Consider the following 19,631-nt stretch of genomic DNA (forward strand, 5'->3'; position numbering starts at 1 on the left):
AGTGGCAGCAGATGGCGCTGCTTTTGAAAGGTAAGTGAACTTGGGGTTGTGGGTGGCTAAAGGCTGGGGGCAGTTTGGGGACATGAGTGAGAGGTAGGGTTAAAAGATGGTGGTGGGTGGGGTGGGGGGATGGGGTTCAGGCTGCTGCAGGTTGAGTCTGTGAGGCCAGCGGGGGGATAGGCGAGTTAAGTCTGTGACAGTTTTGGTCTGAGGGGCCAGCGGGGTTAGGTTGCAGCGGTTCGGGTGTGCAGGGGCTGGCAGGGGATTTAAGCTGTGTCAGTTTGGGTGCTCAGGGGCCAGTGGGGGGGTTTAAGTTGTGGCATTTTGGGTGTGCAGGGGCCAGAGGGGGAGTATAAGTTGTGGTGGTTTGGGTCTGTGGGGCCAGCGAAGGGAGGTCAGGCTGTGGTGGGTTGGAGCCGCGGGAATGGTGTAGGTCTCATATTAGCGGAGGAAGGTCACTCATCCAGTGAACAAAAGGTCAGTAAATGTGTCCCTCGTTTAAGTGAGTACTTGTAAATAAATTGATTACTTTGGTCAAAACTTCTAAAACAAATGTGTGTTATAATTCCTGTTCCAAGTTTCTGCATTCTAATTATTGACTACATAAACTAATTTGATTAATGAATCAAAATTCAGTAGAAAGAACACACCACAAATTTTCCAAATTCACAAAATATTTACTTTTTGTAGTTTAGTACATTCAAATTCATACAGACTATAATACAGTAATCTGAAATATATTTAGGGGAATTCAAATTTTTAAAAACCATTTTTGTTAAACACGCCAAACAACTGGCCATAAAATAACTTAAAATATAATGGAAGAAATGCAAGCTAAAATTTCGTTTTTGAGTAAAAACAAACCCTTACATTGATTTTAGTGGTTTTAACAGTGCTACATTTGCACAAAACAGATAAATCCACAGAAGCGAAAAACATTAAAACAGACACACTAAAAATACCAGGCATCCACATGTAAAAGACAGTCATACTAAGGATTGTCTGCCCAGATGTTCCATTTACATGCTTTTTAGATAATTAACTACTGTACTGTAGTGGTGCCATTTTTCAATCACTGGCTAATACTGTGTGGCAACTCATTTCCATGTCTTGATTTTTTTTTTTTTAAAAAGTGTCCCTCCTTGAGAATCTTATGGAAATGTACAGATTCTACAATATGCAAACAAGCCACTGGAAAGTTCAGATGAAGCAGGAAATAGTAACTTGAAAAACATCCCTATTTTTACTAGTCTATTGTTTGAAAACAGGCAATTCCCAGAACAAAATCTGAAAAAGGCAGCATGTTTTGTTTTCTTTAGTTTTTAAAACATGGACATGAAAAACTGAGTAAATTAGAAAAAAGGATCAAGTCAATCTTAATATAAGATATTGATAACATTGTGGGACAGATACAATAACTGGACAAACAGCATTACAGTGAAGCTTTTACATCTAGATAGTTAATGCACATTTTCTACAATCATGCCTTGCTACCACATTTTGTTTTCCTGAACAGAAAGTAGCAATTTCCTCAGCCCAGTTTTGTCCTTCGTAAGGTCCCAAATTGCTGCCCGATATGGTATCAAGTTCTGCATGCTTTCTTCACTAGAAGGCCATGTGTGAAGAACCAGTAACCATAAAATACTCTAAGTTATCAGCAACCCCAGTGTCAGCTGGGATTTTGAAGAGGCCTAAGAGAGTTATACCTTCAAAGCCAGTGGCTGCTGGTACCCAGCTCTGCTGAGGTCCTTTTGAACAATCTAGCTTTCATTTTTCAGCACCAAAACATGTTAACTCCTCTGGACAATTTCTGAAACTTCCTCATTGATATTTGGATACTGAGATACTTAATAGCAGGCCACTTGTATTGATACCGCCAAGTTTTAAAAAGTTTGCAGTCATCAAGTCAACTATCTTTATACATGTCATACAGGGAGGTGTCTTAAATGTTTGACTGGTACAAACTACCTGTTTCTTTCACTGATAAACCAAACTAAGGGCTTGTCTACATGGTGTGGTAATGTGGACTATGGGGGTATGCTGCATGTTAACTGGTTGATACTGATCCTACTGGTACACACTAAAGGCTCCCTAGTGCACTTTAATGGAGTGCTATTGGAACCATTACTGTGTTCAAGGGCATTAAGGAGACCTATGCTCAGCAGCTGGGTCTACCTGGACCAAATAAAGTGCAGCATTTTGGTGCACTTTACAAATCATATCCTGTAATCTGTGTTACTCCACCATGTTGACAAGCCTTAGGCAACTAAGGCCGTGTCTACACAGAACGCTGCTGCCAGCAGGGTCATGCATATGAGGGCACTCAACAATACAAATGGCCACTTATTTGCATAGTTACGTTCCTCATTTGCATAGTCACATGAGATCACTGTCCTGGCAGAGGTTTCTGTCATCACAAAACAAGTCGCGTAGATGGTGTTCTGTCAACCAAAACCCCCTTTGTCAGCAGGCCCTTATTCCTGAAAAAAATAAGGAAGAAGGGGCTGTCGATAAGGGGGGGTTTTGTCAACAGAAGCCCGCCTGCAAAGACTGTTTTATGATGAAAGAAGCCTCTGCCAGGACACCAATCTCATGCAACTATGCAAATAAGATGCACCATTATGCAGATGGACAGCCATTTGCATTGTTGTTTGCCCCATTTGCATGGCCTGCCAGCAGCAGTGCACCATGTAGACATGGCCTAAACGTATTATAGTGAGCTGCATGTCCGGCAGAACCACATTTTGAAATTTGCAATTTTTAAAAACTTGTAGTTACAACCACACTTCTAATAAAATTTTTGGAAGAGGTATGAAGTTTGCTTGTCAGTACAGTATGTGGAATGTAACAGTTTCTTGCAAGAATTTGCAATATGGATAACTGCATAGATGACAATTACATGTTTTCATTTCAATAAATGTACATTTAAAAGTTACAAAACCGCAATTTAAAATTTCTATAAAAGTCATATCATGCCAAGGGAAAGGGTGGTAAAACTAGATCTACCTATCCATGATTTATGTTTATTAAATGACTAGTGGAAAAGTGGTAGAAACCAATTTTAAAGCAAAAGAAGTTATGTCTTTGCTATTGCACTGACTTTCACACTTTGAATCACTAATTTAGAAAAGTTCATATAGCAAAAATTGTAAAATTAAGCTAGAATACAAAAATTCTGATTAGTAAACATCAGGAACCCAGGTCTACTAATGCGGAATGGACTATCGGTACTTTACAATAGTGCCTTGGTTATTGACAGTACTTGCTGTATGAATGGCAATTCCAGGACCCATTAGGTAACATCTGTTCACAGTAAATGTACTCAGATAATTAGCTACGTCAGTGCAGTTTTTCCTGTGCAATTTTTCAATTCTTCAGAATTCCTTACATCAAACAATACTGTCAGGGAGGCCAAGTGAAGTTTTTTTTTAAATTATAAGTGACGGATAATGTCTGTGGGGCTTCTATAAAGGTACTTCCAAATGGCATAGTAATGAACTGCCGCTGCTGTAGCAACAAACATGTGCCAGATGGCATGGGCAAACGGAATGATTCCATCACTCTTGAAGAACACCACTCCCATGCAATAAATTAAGCCTCCCCAGGCAAGTTCTTGAAGCCCATCGGTGTTGTTCTGTTAATTAACAAGGAGAAGAAAAATGTTAGCTTCCAAAATGGAAACTGGAACAGAGAGATAAGCCAGCTCTACACTGGGGGATAAGTTTGTAGTAAGATACACAACCACAGTTATGTTAATTGAGTAGCTGGTGTTGACATACCTCGAGTTGAACTATGGTGCTCTCTCCACAGCAGGAGGTTGTGGGGAAAAACATTCCCATCAACTTCTATTACTCCTTGCAACTGTGGGGAATACTGGAGTCCATGGGAACACCCTTAACACTTGATTAAGCACATCCCTACTAGACATGTTAAATAGAACCCCAGAAGATCAACCTCTGGAGCTTCGCTCTGCAGGTAAGTATAGATGTGCCAAGGTCTTATTATTGGGGTGGGAATGGGGATATAAGAATGACCACACTGAGTCAGACCAAAGCTCTCTCCAGCCCAGTGTGCCAGGTGTCCTAGAGGAAATGAAGAAAACAAGTAATCATCAAGCAATCCCTCTCCTGTTGCCCTTTTCCAGCTTCCAACAAAAGGGATGAGATGGACACCTTATTTAATGACATTTAAAAGTCAGACAGTATTATACAGAGTGACGACTTTGGACTACAGAGTGTGCTGACTCTAAGAGTCGGGGAGTTTCTAAACTGTTTCATGTAACAGGTAATATTAACACAAAAAACGTAGCAGCCAATCTTCGGCTGCATCTCCACGTGCCACTTCTTTGGGAAGCGGCACGTTAATGAGCTAACTGGAAGATGCTAATGAGGCATGGATGCAAATTTTCCACGTATCTTTAGCATAGAGGCATGTGGTTTGGAGAAGCTCTTCCAGACTCCGAAGTACACGTGGAGACACATGGCCCGCAGGGATATTCCAGAAGGAAACACTCCTGCCAGAAGATCCCCGCAGGCCACGTGTCTCCATGTGTATTTCAGATTCTGGAAGAGGTTCTTCTGGACAACGAACCACGTGCTGCTACGCTAATGAGACATGGAAAATTTGCATGCACACCTCATTTGCATCTTCTGATTAGCTCATTAGTGGGCCACTTCCAGAAGAAGTGACACATGGAGATGCAGCTCTAGATGCTTACTGCTTAGCTTGGAGTTTCAGACTCAGCTTGCTGGAACACTGGCCAGGTGTTGTGATCATCATAAGATGTTATGCCACATGTATAAAGTTAGAAAGTCACCTTTTCTGCTGTTCTAATTTTATTTCAGATTTATCTCTTCACAATTCTATCAGTTTGAGCAACAAGCTGTAACATACTAAAATATTTTGCAGTGCAATGGCTACTCTTGATTTTGTGCATGGTGATGTGTTTCACAGATTACTGTTATCAGAGCACTATCAGGTGACATGATCAGAATTGAGCAGGTCTGACATTCTACCCAGTTGAGAGTGCAGTATGCACCTGGGAGATCACAATCGCATAAGAATGGCTGAAAAGGGCAAATGTTCTCGATTGTATGTAGCTTATCTTCATGAGTTAAGAAGTACGTTCAACTCTAAACTAGTTAAGTGACACTATGGGCTTGTCTATCCTTGCCCCCAACTTCGAAGGGGAGAATTAGCCTAATGAAGTGCCACGTATTCACCTTGACACTTCATTAGTAATTACCCGTCACCCTGACTAACATGTTCCCTTCGAAGTTGGGGGCAAGTGTAGACCCAGCCTAAAAGTCTTAGTCATCATTCCAATGTACAAAATCAGACACTACCAGAAAATGCATCTACAACTGCTCATAGTCACATATGTGGAACAAGACCCAGTGCCCCTGGTTTCTGGACAAATCACAAAGTTCATCTTTTCTCTCAAATATTTGGAAGAGAGGACAGAATCTGAAGGCAGACTTTATGGTTTGATTTCAGGTTTGCTGCAGAACAGTGACTGTGGTTATGCATGCGGCAAAAAGTTGATATGCAATTCTGTATATGCCTTGACTGTTGTGTCTAATGCTGTTGTCATGACGTTTTAGCTGAGAATGGGCTCTGTTGATAATTTTCAAGCTATACTGAGGAGATTAGGAGGATGTAATGACTTAAAATACACATTTCCCAATGGCACATAACTAAAGATGATCACTAAATAATAAATTAGTGCACAGAAGTGAATTAGTTCACTAGAGTTGGTTCTGAGTAGTCATACGTATGACTCATCTTTTAGCACATTATATCCATTAACCTGAGAGATGTCTGTGATGGATGGAGACAGGCTATTCTTCAGCCTTCTTCTCGGACAAGTCATTTTTAAAAAGGGAAGGTGTAATCTATTTCCAGCTTCTGTGTTAGAACAGGGGAAAACTTGACAAACTTATAAGACAGTTAAGCTGTGTCTGCATGCAAGCACCCCTTCGAAAGGGCAAAAATCAAGAGGGCAGTTGAAAGTGTGGCTTTCGAAAGGGAGTGACCACATGTGAAAAGCGGATCAATGGGCTGATTGACATTTTGAAGAGCCACTCCGTTCTTTCGAAAGGGACCATCCACATAGCTCCAGGCACCCTTTCAAAAGAATGGGGCTGGAAATGCTGCAGATGGGGTCCCATGGCCAACAAGCCTTTACAGGCCTGCAGCCAGCCACTCCCTTAAAAGGCTCCACCCTCCAGCCTCTATCCTGCACAAACTGAGTGCTGCCCAGCTGCCCCCAGCAAAGCAGAATCCACTCGTGCCCCAGGATGGAGTCCCAGCAGCTGCTCCTTGCTGAGGACACCCTCATCATGCAGACCCTACTGGCAGTGCCGTACAGTCACTGCAGCTACTCCCGATCTACTCGGGTGGCTGAGCAACCCCCCTGGGGCCATGGCCCCCTCCCCAGGACCCCGCTGGTCCCCCACCCGAGGTGCCCCAGTGCCTCTAGAGCCACTCCAAAAGCACCAACTGGTGGGAGCACCTGGTGATTGGGGAGTGGGATGATGACCGATGGCTCAAACTTCTGCATGACCAGGCAGACCTTCCACAAGATCTGCTACTGGCTGGCCCCTGCACTCTGGCACCAGGACACTTGCATGTGGCCTGCTATCTCCCTTGAAAAGCAGGTCGCAATAGCTATCTGGAAGTTGGCCATCCCAGACTCCTAATGCTCTGTGGGACACCATTTTGGGGTAAGCAAGGCCACCATCGGGGCCTACTTATGGAGTAGACCAGGCCTGGGTCACGTGCCCACTACGGCAAGGTGTTGGGGGGGCTGGGGCAAGGTAAACCCTTGGCTGCAGGGGACCAGCAGAGGGCATGCAGGGGGTAGGGGCTGGAGCTGGCTCACTCCACCCTCCCTACAGCCTATCATCCCCTCCCCCTGTGTAGGTCAATCAAGCTGTGAATGCGATGCTGCTGCACAGGTTCATCCGCCTGGGGAAATCTGGTGGCTGCTGATGCAGGATTCGCTGCACTGGGCTTCCTGAACTGCTTTGGGGCCTTGGATGGCGCACACATCCTCATCTGCACCATGGCACACAGTGCCAGCCAGTGTGTCAACAGAAAGGGCTACCATTCGGTGGTCCTCCAGGCCCTGGTGGACTCCAGAGGCCAGTTCACTGACATCTACATGGGCTGGGCTGGCTGCACACATGATGCCCTCATTTCCAGAAGCTCTGGGCTCTGCCAGCACAAGGGGATGGCACCTTCATCCCACAGCAGGAGATTCCAGTGGGGGGCAGGGGATGTCACCATGCCTCTCTGCATGGTGGCAGACATGGCCTACCCCTTATGGTTGTGGCTCATGCGGCCATATATGGGCCACTTTGACTCCAAATGGGAGGAGTTCAACATCCACCTCAACCAGGCCCACGTCGTCATGGAGTGGGCCTTTGGGAGCCTTAAGGCGTGGTGGCAGTGGCTCCACTCCAGGTTGGAGGTCAGGATCCTCAACATGCCCCAGGTGGTGGGTGCTTGCTGTGCCCTCCACAACATTGTGGATGGCAAGAGGAATGCTTACTTTTGGGGTGGGGCAGCAGGGCCTGCACCGGGTATGAGCAGCCAGCCTCTGCCCCCATCTGCCAGGCCCACCAGAATGGCATCCAAATCAGGGAGGCCCTCTGGCAGAGCTTTGTGGCTGGGCTCCAGTGATTCCTACCCATGCTCATCCCCCAAGCACATCCACCCCCACCAGCACTCCATGAAAATCATGGCACAAGGGGGCATTAGCAAAATAAAAATTTACTCACTGTTGAACTGTGAACTGGAATCTTTGTATGGGGGGGTGGAACAGAGGTATACCAAGAAGGCGCGGGAGGGCTCTTAACCTGGAGGAGGGGTGGGAGGGATCAGTCCAGGGTTGAGGTGGTAGGCGATGAGCCTCGTTGGCCCTGGGATCCCCTGCCCCTGCAGGTGTGGGATCCTTGGCAGGGCGGGGAGGGAGCAGGGAGCACCGGGGGGTCAGGCTGTGAGAGGGGCTCAGAGGCAGAAGCAGCAGAGGGCTTGGCAGGGAGAGTGGCAGAGGGAGCGAGGAGGCAGGCTACATTGGCCCCATGCTGCCTCAGTGTGCTGCTGATGCCTTCCAGGTTTGTCAGTAGGCTGCTGTCCCAAGCTGCTCGCCGGCACTGCAGGTTGGTCTGGTAAGCCAAAGGTGCTGCTCAGCCACCTCGCCTTGGTGGCAGCTGGCCAGGTCCTCCTCTGCCCACCAAGGGGCCCTATGCCCACTGCTCTGATGGCATACCATATGGGGGGAGGGGCTGAGCACTCTCCATCTCTGCCAGGGGGCTCTCCGGGATGATGGAGGGTGCGGGGCTCTCCAGGCCCTTGGATAATGCAGCTGTGTGAAGAGGACAGTGTGTCAGTACCATATTATGGCCCTGGGGGCTGTGACCATGGGGTAGCATCCCTCTCCCTCAGGCCACCCTCTCCTCTCCTGGGAGCAGCATCCCTCCACCTTGAGCCACCCAGAGGGACCCTCCCGGGGTGGCATTCCATCCAAGGGCACAGCGGCCAGGGAGCATCTCAGCTGGGTACGGGTTCCCAGCCCTGGTGCAGCAGTCCCTGGGTGCTGTCCAGCCCTGACTGCCCATTGGACTGTGCATGGCTCACAGTGCTGTCCACTGGGGGGCGGGTGCTGATCGTCTCCAGCGGCCGGCATGGGGTGCTATGTGCCATGCCAAGCCAGTAACTGTCCTGTGCATGGCCAACTGGCAGGTGTGTCACCCCCACCTTGTGGACTGAGGTGGGTGCCCTGATGTGTACACACCCAAGGGTTCCTCAGCGACGTCCAGGGATGCCTGGCTTTCACCGGCTGGACTAGTGAGAGTGGATGTAGATGGTGAGGTCCCCCTCTTCACTCAACCACTTGTTGATCACGTTGGCTTCCTGGGTACACGGTTTGGATTGCTTCTCCATCTGTGGCTGCTGCTTGTCTGCTGAGGTATTGAGGACAGCTGGGGGTGGGGAGTCGTCCTGGGGCCCTAGGATGCCCTGTAGCTCCCTAAAGCAGAGGCAGGTTGCTGGAGTTGTCCTGGAGTAGCTGGCCTGGTCCTAGGCCCACGCATAGTCCTGCTGAAGTTCTTTAATTTTGCTGCGGACCCGGTCCACAGAGCCCCTAGTGAGAAGGCCCTGGGCCCAGCAGGCAAATGCAGTGGCATTTTGCCGCTTCACACCCATCTCCTGGGGGACCTCCTCCTCCTTCCATAAACCGAGGAGGTCCCTGATCTCCAACTCTGTCTAGGAGGGAGCCTGTTTTTTTTTTCCTCCCTTGCTCCTGGGCCTCTGGGAGCCCTACAACAGCTCTGAGGAGGGGCCCTGGGACTCCTGTGGGGGCTGGATGCTGGCCGTTGGTCTCCACTGCTGCTCTGGGGCTGTGTGGAGGGCATGCTGTGGGAGCTCATGCTGGGGCTGCTCTTAGCATGCTCTCAGCTTTCTGCCACTGGGTTCCTACATCCGTGTTACTTTAAGGGTGGCTGGGATGCAGGAATCACAGAGCACTACTGCTGCAGGATAGCATGTCTCCATGCTCCAGCTGGCTGGTGCCATGGAGGACTACTCTTTCGAAAGAGTCAGCCATGGAGTGTTTACATGTGTACTCTTTCGAAATAGTTTTTTTGAAAGGGAACACTTCTTGATATGGGATTGGGGCTCGGATTTCAAAGTCTGCACCGCATTCCTTCAATTTTCTTTCGAAAGAACATGTTACACGTGTAGACGCTCCTCACGTTCTTTTGAAAGAGGGCTGGATATTTTGAAGTTTCTTGCACATGTAGACACAACTGTAGTGAATAAGCCAAACAGGAGGTAAAGTATACTACAGGGTGTCTAATGGAATGCTTTTAAATTGAGGAAGGTATAGCTCCGTGGTTTGAGCATTGGCCTGCTAAAATTCAGGGTTGTGAGTGCAATCCTTGAGGAGGCGACTGGGGCAAACAGATGCCAGGGAGGGTGCTTGGCCCTGCCAAAAGGGCAGGGGAGTGGACTAGATGACCTCCTGAGGTCCCTTCCAGTTTTAGGACATGTGTTTATGTAAGCTTGCTTCTGAATTTTTGAGGAACAAACAAGTAAGCATTAAACAGAGTCATAAATACTGAAATTCAAACACGTTCCTTTGAAACACATATGTGTGTGGATATATGGAATTGAAATGCACTACACACTGAAACTCTCGTCCGGCAGGACCAGGGACATTGCTGGACTACAGAGCACCTGGATCAGAGAGCTCCAGCTGTGCAGGACCAGAGTGGAGCCCTGCTGGTGGCAGGGAGCCCCGCTGGTAGCCCTGGGACAGTGAGCCAGGTCAGAAGCCCCACTATGGGGAGCCCAGCCCCCGTCAGGATCCCCACCAGGAGTCCAAGGACAAGGAGCCAGCAGGGAGCTCAGCTGAGGCACAGAACAACACTGGCAGCCCAGCAGCCACAGGGACACTGATGGGGGCAGGAAATCCCTGCAGTCCCACAGTGGGGAGCTGGCTGGGGCACGGAAGCATGGGGACCGGGGCCATGGCAGGTGAGCCTTGCAGTATAGTGAGCCTCCCCATCCAGGCAGCCAGGGGACAGGGAGCCTGCAGCAGCCAGGAGGGAAGCCAGACCAGCAGGCTGGTGGTCCCCTCGCAGGGCAGCCAGGAAGCCTCATCTCCTCTTGCCTGGCAAATCCCTTGTTCGGGACCATTCAGGTCCCAAGGGTGCTGGACGAGGGATGTACAACCTGTATTTGATTCTTTCTGGCTCTAGTGAAATAGAAGGACTGTACCTAGAGTATTATTTTAGGCTTTTTTTTTTCGACAAAAGCAACTGAGTCTACTTCAGTGGTGGGCAACTCGTGGCCCATGAGACGTTTTGGTTATCACCACTTACATTCGTGGTTGCCAGATTCCACTGGTTTTCATCCATAGAGGTTTTTTTTCCTACTGATATTACCAAAATGACGTGCACATGAAGCAAGAACATGTGAAATGAGGTGCATGTTGACTGCACACAGCACTGACTGTGACAGCCGTGTGCTCCCTCTGCAGTGAATCAAAGCGCTGCTACGGTTGAAGCAGTCCACCCCACAAAGTCTAGGTATGCAAGTACTATTAGCAAAAGGACCGTATCCCAGGAGACCATCTTGGTTATAACAACCTTGCAGCCCACTGAGATGAAGGAGGGTCACTCATGTGATCTACTCACTGGCCTAGGTCGCCCCTTACTGGTCTACATAATGGATGGAATTTCATCAGCTTGTAGCTTAAGAACAATTAAATCCAAACAGATGGTCAAATGCTTCCGCAAGTAGCATTTATAACTGTATATGGGACTGAAATTAACGTTTAAACCCACAAAATGGAATTTTACTGGAATGCCCTTTTAAACTACCCATAAAAGAAAAGGCAATGTACTTATCACATTAACAGCATATGCCTTACCATGGATGTCACTACCAGAGCAGGAGAGAATCCCATTGCTAAATAGAACAGCAGTTCAACAATCTTATACCTAAAGGAAAATTTAAAGAAAGGTACAATGTGAATTTTAATGCATATTTAATATTTCCTGAAAAAGACAAAACAGAAAATGTATGACTTTTTAAACTAACAGTTGACCATCACCCACCTAAAAACATTGTATACAGATAGATACCATTGAGATTTTATTTACATTAACAGAGGGATGATATTTTTCTAATTAGGGAAAAGAAGATGACAATACGCTAGAAACACTGCCTCCAGACTTTCGATATATGGCTAAGTAGACCAGTTTTTTGCCATACTTTTGAGATGTATGTGTAACTACCACTTTGAGCTTCTCACAAAGTGGGTCAAATGCACATAGTTTCAACCATTCTTTTTTACAAGCTGCAGAAAGAATTATGAAGATCAGTCACTTGCCTCTGGGGGACTGGGTACTTAATTAGTCTCACTCAGGCTCAAGAAAACGGTAGTAAAACTCAACAGATTGATCTCTTCTAATATCTCAACAAGGGCCTTGTAGAAGTTTCCTGAGTTAGTAAGCTGCTCTACGTGCAACTTAATATTGCAATAGTAAGAGACAGGTAGCCATGTTAGTCTGTTGTGTTTTGTTAATATTGAAATCTCATATTACATGGAGTGTTGTATCAATTAACTAGCATAATATACCATGGACGGAAATAAGGTATCTTGATTGTCTAGATATTTCCCTCAACAACCATCAGCAGATTTAACGGACAGCAAAGACAAACTACTAAATGAAGTCAATAAAGATAAGTCCTCATCCTTTCCATGACTACTTTTACCAGCAAGATTTAAGTATTCATTGGGCTGTATTTTAATTTTGCACATAAGACATTTAAGAGCATTTTTAAAATGTTCTAAATGTGAGATATATAAGTTACTGTAAATTTATGTGTGAAAGTCTATAGAAATATCTGTTTATGAGATATAAGGTTGCATCCTTCATTTTATGTATTTCTGCTATTTTGAAATTCTAAGGCCAATATGCAAGACAAGCAGGCACTTTATTATAGGAGTACTGAAAAATCAGCAAGTTCAAATGCAGTTTAAAGTTCAATGCAAATTAGAATTCTTACTTTTCATGGTAGAGAAATACATAAATGGTTCCTCCAGCTGCCATTAGCCAGATAAACCAACGCATATGAGATGCCAGAGGTCCAAGCTCACGAAGATTTAACCTGAAAGTATGAAGATTACAATAGACAACAGAAGTGATGACTGAATGCAACTTACTGACATGCAAAGATTCTTATTTATTTTTAAACCATATGGGCTACACTTTGTCTAGAAAATGGGAAGGAGAAAAAATGTTGGGACATCTTAGAGAGGTAAAAAGCTTTAGCTAATTTATAGATAAGAAAACTTAGTGGTGAAACTACACTAAGCAGTATCTAGGTGTGCTGGGACAGACATGAGGAAGTGAGAGCATTTTTTTCCTTACAAATCACTTTATCCTGCCCCTTTTTAGGGACAATGTTAAAAGTTATTTTCAACTACAGTTTGAACTTCTGTAGTTTGGCTCCCTTGGGCTCTGTCTGGTGCTGAACCAGAGAATTTGCCAAACCATGGGAGGTCAGTATTGTCTAACAGCATTACTAACACTTCCACGGCTTACTGGACTTTTAGAAGAAAATGGGTAAACTATAGCTAAATAACAGCACAGAATCCTGAGAGCCGGGACTGGTGGCTGTAATGTAATGTAACTTTATGGGACTGTGGAAAACTTGGCTACACCCTTGAGAAACAGACATCCAGCTAAGTAAAATCATGCCAGACTACAGATGTTGCTAGACCAGAGAGTGTCGTAGTAGAGGGGTTCAGCATGTGCAAATCTAAGTTGAAGTACTGCTTTTGGCTTATGATAGCAGAATAGAGAAAGACAACAGCAGTACTTAGGGAATTTAGTGATAGCTAATTTATAGATACTCCTTTCAAATGAGCAATCTTTCTTCTTCAGTCCAAATTTAAAAAAATGAAGGTAAAAATTAGGGACCCTGTTATATTTCTTTCATAACCTAATGGCCCACTGAATTTTGTATAAGTAGCAATACAGGTTAAGGCCTAATTTTGATTCACGTAATTCAGAATTCAATCCAAAATATATAGGAAGTGACAAAAACAGTTTGTTCCTCTTTTAATACAAAGGAAAGAGGAAGCAGCATGGTTAAATCCCAGAGATTATGCCATATTCCATTTCCCAGTTCAATAATGTTGCCAATCAACTACTTTCCAAAGCCTTTAAGACTGTTATTTGGAAATCATATTGATAAAATGCACAGGAGGTTTTAATCCCTTGGAAATCTGATTTCTTACCATGGTGCATATGATGCTGCAATAAAGACATAGATCACCATTCTGTCACACATGTGAAAACAATGCTCCATTGTCCTAAGAAAGAGAAAACAAGCTGCTAATAACAAACTTTGGAAAAACAGAACAATTCCTACCTGTCAAGAAAAGTCATTCGATCTTTCTGTGGTTAGCAGAAAAGTTTCTCAATTTTAATTGTTTCCTCTTGCAATAGTAAAGATTCTTGGTTTTTGAGACACTAGCACAGGGACCAAGTGTTCAGGTCTGGCTCTGTGTTCCCTCATTTCAGGGCTGGAGCAGCCACCACGCTCATCTGTAGTGGGCCAGTTGGTTCAGGCTACCCAGAGCACAGTAATGCTCCTGTTTTTCCACAGCCATGCCTCTGTGCTAGGGCAAGATAGCATAAAATTACTATATAGCTCTACACTGGTGACAGGAGCTATGCAGGAGGAATCCTTAAAGTGCCTGTTCATGAGAGGTTTGTGATCCCAAAGGAGTCATAGCTGAACCAATGATCTAGCCCTAGTTCTGTTATTAGAGACTAACTTTGAAATAGAATCTTCATCTGGTCAGCTGTAAGCCACCTGGGTCTATCTCAATGTATGGTAGAATGCAAAACATCCAGCTAGCGATCACACTTCTAGACTGAGATTAAATCCATTTCACTCTTCATTTAGGAGTTTTCTTCTGCAGAATGATGTTGAGTTTCCTTCCGACATTCATTAACTGCAACAGTCAATGCCAGCATAAACTGTGTAGCTTTGTTGTGTTGCTCTGTCCTGTACATACACAACTGAAGTGATTCAGAGTCTTGTGATGGAAGGCATTATATGCTATTATTTTAATAAAGACATAATCAGGAACATGGTTCTGCTTCATTATGTTCTGACTATAGAATGTGATCAGAAACAATGGTAGACATAACATTAGCAGAAGATCATTTTATTTTTGGTTTAATATCCTATTAAGTATTGGAGTTTTGTCTTCACAGAAGTCAACACAGCAGGCACACAAAAATGTGACAGAGAGCTACTCTTTCAGCAGTATTCTATATTCTTAAATAATCACCTAGTTTTCTTTATAGTAATTCTTTCCAAAAACCAGAATATACTTTAGTTAACCTTGCAAGCAAATAGTCTGCAGTGATGGAATCAAGGTTTATTTGATAATTTATTACACAGCATGCCAAGTATCCCTCACAATGCTCCACAAAAGAGGAAAAAAAGTGCTCCTTAATCTGCTTACTCAGGGTAATTAAATCCGACCGCTTCAGAAGCGGCAGGAGAAACATTATGGACAGTGAGTGCTCTGGTGGTACCTTAAGTGACTCTTTTTCCAGGAAACGATGTGAAACACTGTTGAAACAATGAAGAGTGCGCAGAGGCCCATGCCATACATCCATGCTGTTATCTTTTCCCATCTATCATCAGAGAGCCGGTGGAGGAGGGCACTACCCACAATGGCTGGAACAATGAGGAACTAGGGAAACAACAATAAAAACATTGGTGTTATCACCAGGCAGTGTGCAGAAGCCACCACTCATTTGTGCACTATGGATCTCTCTGATCACAATATGCAAGCAACAGTTCATAGACCCAATTAGAAACAGCTATTGCAACAGACATATATTAAGCGTGTACCAGTCCATCTTCCTACAACCTGCTTTTCAATGGGTAAAATAAGATCTGAATATTGGCATGCTGCACAATCTAATGTCAGCTTCCAACATGAGTGATGTCTAAATACTATTACTGGTGCTGAACCAGACAATTTGCTGGACCATGGGTGATCAATACTGTGTAGCAGCATTACAAACATTTCCACTATTTACTAGGCTCTTAGAAGTCCTGTAGTGGTAAATTAGAGCTAAGTAACAGCACAGAACGCTGAGAGCCAGAACTTGTGGCTGTAAACAAACTTTATGAAACTGCAGAAAAACTGGCCACACACGATACATGGACATGCAGATAACTAAAATCATGCTGAACCACGGATGTTGCCGGACCAGAGAGTCTTGCAGAATCTTGCAGTTTTGGTCACCATTAAAGAGTAAACTTTTGTACAATTAAGAAACAATGCATTTAAGGTACCATATGTTTTCAATAAAGCGATATCTAACTTTTACGGTAACAGAGAGATAGCCACGCTAGTCTATATACTATCAAAACAAAAAAGCAGTCCAGTAGCACTTTAAAGACTAACAAAGTAATTTATTAGGTGGTGAGCTTTCGAGGGATAAACCCACTTCTTCAGACCATAGCCATACCAGAACAGACTCAATATTTAAGGCACAGAGAACCAAAAATAGTTATCAGGGTTGATACTTCAGAAAAATTGTAATTAAGGTGGGCAAATCAAAAGAGAAGAGGGATGGTAGGATGGGGGGAAGTCAAGAGTCAGAAAAAACAAAGCATGTAAAAGAGTCCATATAATGACCCAGGTAACTGGTGTCCAGGTTCAAACCACGTGTTCATGTGTTGAATTTGAATATAAAAGAGAGCTTGGCACTCTCTCTTTGTAAGCGATTCTTAAAATTCCTTTCCAGTAAAACACAGACTTTCAGGGCATTAACAAAATGGCCCACTCCATTAAAGTGTTGGCTGACAGGCTTGTGAGCTAAGAGCTTTTTGATGTCTCTTTTGTGTTCATTCATTCTTTGTTGAAGCGTATTTACTGTTTGTCCTACATACAAAGTATGTGGGCATTGTTGGCATATGATGGCATATATGATGTTAGTAGAGGAACATGAAAATGTGCCCATGATTCTGTGAATAACCTGGTATCTCCAGAATAGATAAGTGGACAAAGCTGGCAACGGGTCTTGTTGCAAAGAAAAGTTCCAGGACTGGTATTATTGTAATATAGTCTGTGGTTGCTGGTGAGAAACCTCATAAGCTTGGGGGGTTCTCTGTAGGCGAGAACAGACCTGTCACCTAGGGCCTTCTGGAGTGTAGCATCCTGATTAAGAATGGGTTGTAGGTCTTTAGTGATGCGTTCCAGCGGTTTGAGTTGTGGGCTATTGTGTGGTGTTCTGTTGTTGGTTTTTATGGGCCTATCTTGAAAAAGCTGGTTTCTGGGTATTCGTCTGGTCCTGCTGATTTGTTTTTTTACTTCTCCTGGTGGGTAATTCAGGTTTATGAATATTTGGTAGAGATCTTGCAGTTTTTGGTCTCTGTCAGTAGGATCAGAGCAAATGTGATTGTACCTAAGGGCTTGACTGTAAACAATGGATCTTGTTATGTGTGTAGGATGAAAGCTAGAAGCATGTAGGTAAGTATAGTGGTCAATGGGTTTCTGGTATAGTGTGGTACTGATCAGGCCATCCTTGATTTGTACTGTAGTGTCCAGGAAATGTATGTCTCTTGTCAAGTGTTTGAAGCATAAATTGATGGTGGGTGCAGATTGTTAAAGTCTCTGTGGAATTCTTCTAGAGTCTCTATACCATGGGTCCAAAGCATAAAGATATCATTGATGTGTCGTAAGTAAAGGAGGAGTAATAGGGGACAAGAATTGAGGAATCGTTGTTCCAGGTCAGCCATAAATATCTGAGCATACTGTGGGGCCATGAGGGTGCACATAGCAATTCCACTAATCTGGAGGTATAAATTGTCCCCAAATCGGAAATAATTGTGGGTGAGAACAAAGTTACAGAGGTCAGACACCAGATTGGCTGCCGTGACATCAGGGATGATATTCCTAGTCGCTTGTAATCCATCTTCATGTGGAATATTAGTCTACATCCATGGTGGCAAGGATGGTGTTGTCAGGAAGTTTTCTGATGTTTTGTAATTTCCTCAGGAAGTCAGTGGTATCTTGGAGATAGATGGGAGTGTTGGTGGCATAGGGTTTGAGGAGGGAGTCTACGTAACTGGATATTCCAGTGGTAAGGGTGCCAGTACCTGACATGATAGGGTGTCTGGGGTTTCCAGGTTTGTGGATTTTGGGAAGTAAATAGAATAATCCAGGTCGGGGCTCAGATGGTTTGTCTGAGTGAATAGGTCCCAAGTAGCAGCAGGGAGTTCCTTAAGTAGTAGTTGTAATTTCTTTTGGAATTCCAAAGTGGGATTGGAGGACAGAGGTCTGTAAAATGTGGCGTTGGAGAGTTGTCTGGCTGCCTCCTGTTCATAGTCCGACTTATTCATGATGACAACAGCACCCCCTTTGTCAGCTGGTTTGATTATAAAAACTGACTTCTGATCCATCTTTTAAAAGGTAAGGTATAGTTTTAGGCTTAGAGCAGCAATAAGAAATACAAGTTTTCCACAGAAACAAGGATTTCAAGGCCAGAAGGGACTGTAAATCCTGGAATATATCTTTTCAAAAAATTATGCTACAAGAATAGAAATATCTATTTCAAACAATATCAGCTCTCTAAAGGGGAAAGCCCTGACAGCAACTTTAGGGTTGATATTACTAAGAAAGCAAGGGACCGGGTCTGCTTTGACAGAATTGTAGGAATGCTGTGTCATTGCAATGTAATGTAACAGTGCTAAACTGCCAGACAATGGGTATATTAGAGCTAAATAACAAGAAAGAACACTGAAAGTCAGGACTGGTAGCTATAAACAGACTTTAGGGACCACGGGAAACTTGGTCAGACCCATGATAAATGGTCAGCAGTCTAACTAAAATCATGCCAGATTGCAGATATTGCTAGACAACAGAGTGCTGGATTAGAAAGGTACAACCTGTGCTCAAATAACTATTTGGAGTCTTTGGAGATTAAACAGCAATAGTCTAATGTACAATACTTGGTTGTTTGACAATAAATAAAAGAAATTGTTACAACCAATAGTCACTGAACAGAAAAATCTTGAGACCAGTCCTACAAACACAATCTGCTTATGACAGCACTCCCTGAAGGGAAGTAAATCAGACTACTTACGTTTCAGTTTGTAGCCAGAGACTAGAGGGTCAAACCTTTAACTTGCAATACGTACTGTGGTGACCCAGTATACACTTAGCGCTTGGCTGAAGAGTTTTTATTTGTAATATGGCACTCAATACTTGAGTCACTAGATTTCCAATGAACCACTCAGCAAAAGGAACATGTAAAATTATAACTGGATATTAGAAGAACATTTTCCACATTGTTTTCCAGGCAGAATTAAAATGTTGAGGTTTGGATTCAAAACGAAGTCTAAGTAGGGGGGAGGAAAGGGAATGAGCTTAAATAAAGTAAGCTTCATTATATTGCACTCACTCACTTATCTCTCCTCACTCAGCTAAGGATGTTTATGGTCAATCTGTGTTGAAACATTCATATCTAGAAGTGGCCAAGGGCTTTCAACATGTAGCTTGCAGGTCTAAGGGAAAGAGATGTCACAGTTACTTTTAGACCGTGGCACACTGTCAAATGACAACATTGCATATTTGTGATGTATCAATAAGCAGATACATAACATGCTTTTTACTTCAAAAGATATGAACGTTAAAAAGTGCTGCAACACTTGCTAGATGTTTTGAACTCTAGCTAGTAAAATACGTAGGAAGGTAACTTGCTGTTTTCAAACTAGAATAATGCACATCAACAAGGCCAACAATATGTTGCTCTGTGTATTGCCCCCAGTCCCTAAGCCAGGGGAATGTTAGAACTCAGGAGCTTCCTTGGAGGCTTCCTACTGCCTGCCCCATAATGGCTGGCGGAAGTGCTGGGAGTAGCAGTGAACGCGGAACCACATGTGACCTTGGGGGGGGGGGGAAATCAGGCAAACACCCCACCCCCTCATGCCCAGACCCTGCAGTGCCCTCCCTGACCCAGCATTGCCAGATTAAAGAGCTTCAGGTATATTTATAGAAGTATGAAAACATATAT

At 44.3% G+C, this 19,631-nt stretch overlaps 1 protein-coding gene across 2 annotated transcripts in view; it reads right to left on the minus strand.

Annotated features, from left to right (window-relative positions):
- Positions 1–656: 656 nt before the first annotated feature.
- The window catches only part of MMD (monocyte to macrophage differentiation associated), a 38,096-nt gene continuing 19,121 nt past the window's right edge, over positions 657–19,631 (minus strand). The window contains exons 3-7 of one of the 2 annotated variants that reach the window (XM_075014581.1): positions 15,135–15,295; positions 13,820–13,894; positions 12,583–12,684; positions 11,441–11,510; positions 657–3,634 (exon numbers count right to left, since the gene is read on the minus strand). In XM_075014581.1, coding sequence (XP_074870682.1) covers positions 3,434–3,634; positions 11,441–11,510; positions 12,583–12,684; positions 13,820–13,894; positions 15,135–15,295 — 609 coding nt within the window. In that variant the 3' untranslated portion in view covers positions 657–3,433. Of the gene's footprint in view, positions 4,083–11,440; positions 11,511–12,582; positions 12,685–13,819; positions 13,895–15,134; positions 15,296–19,631 lie in introns of both variants that reach the window. The other variant, XM_075014582.1, reaches the window with a different exon arrangement.

The sequence above is a fragment of the Carettochelys insculpta genome, chromosome 20, assembly GCF_033958435.1.
Source record: "Carettochelys insculpta isolate YL-2023 chromosome 20, ASM3395843v1, whole genome shotgun sequence".
Classification (NCBI taxonomy): domain Eukaryota; kingdom Metazoa; phylum Chordata; order Testudines; family Carettochelyidae; genus Carettochelys; species Carettochelys insculpta.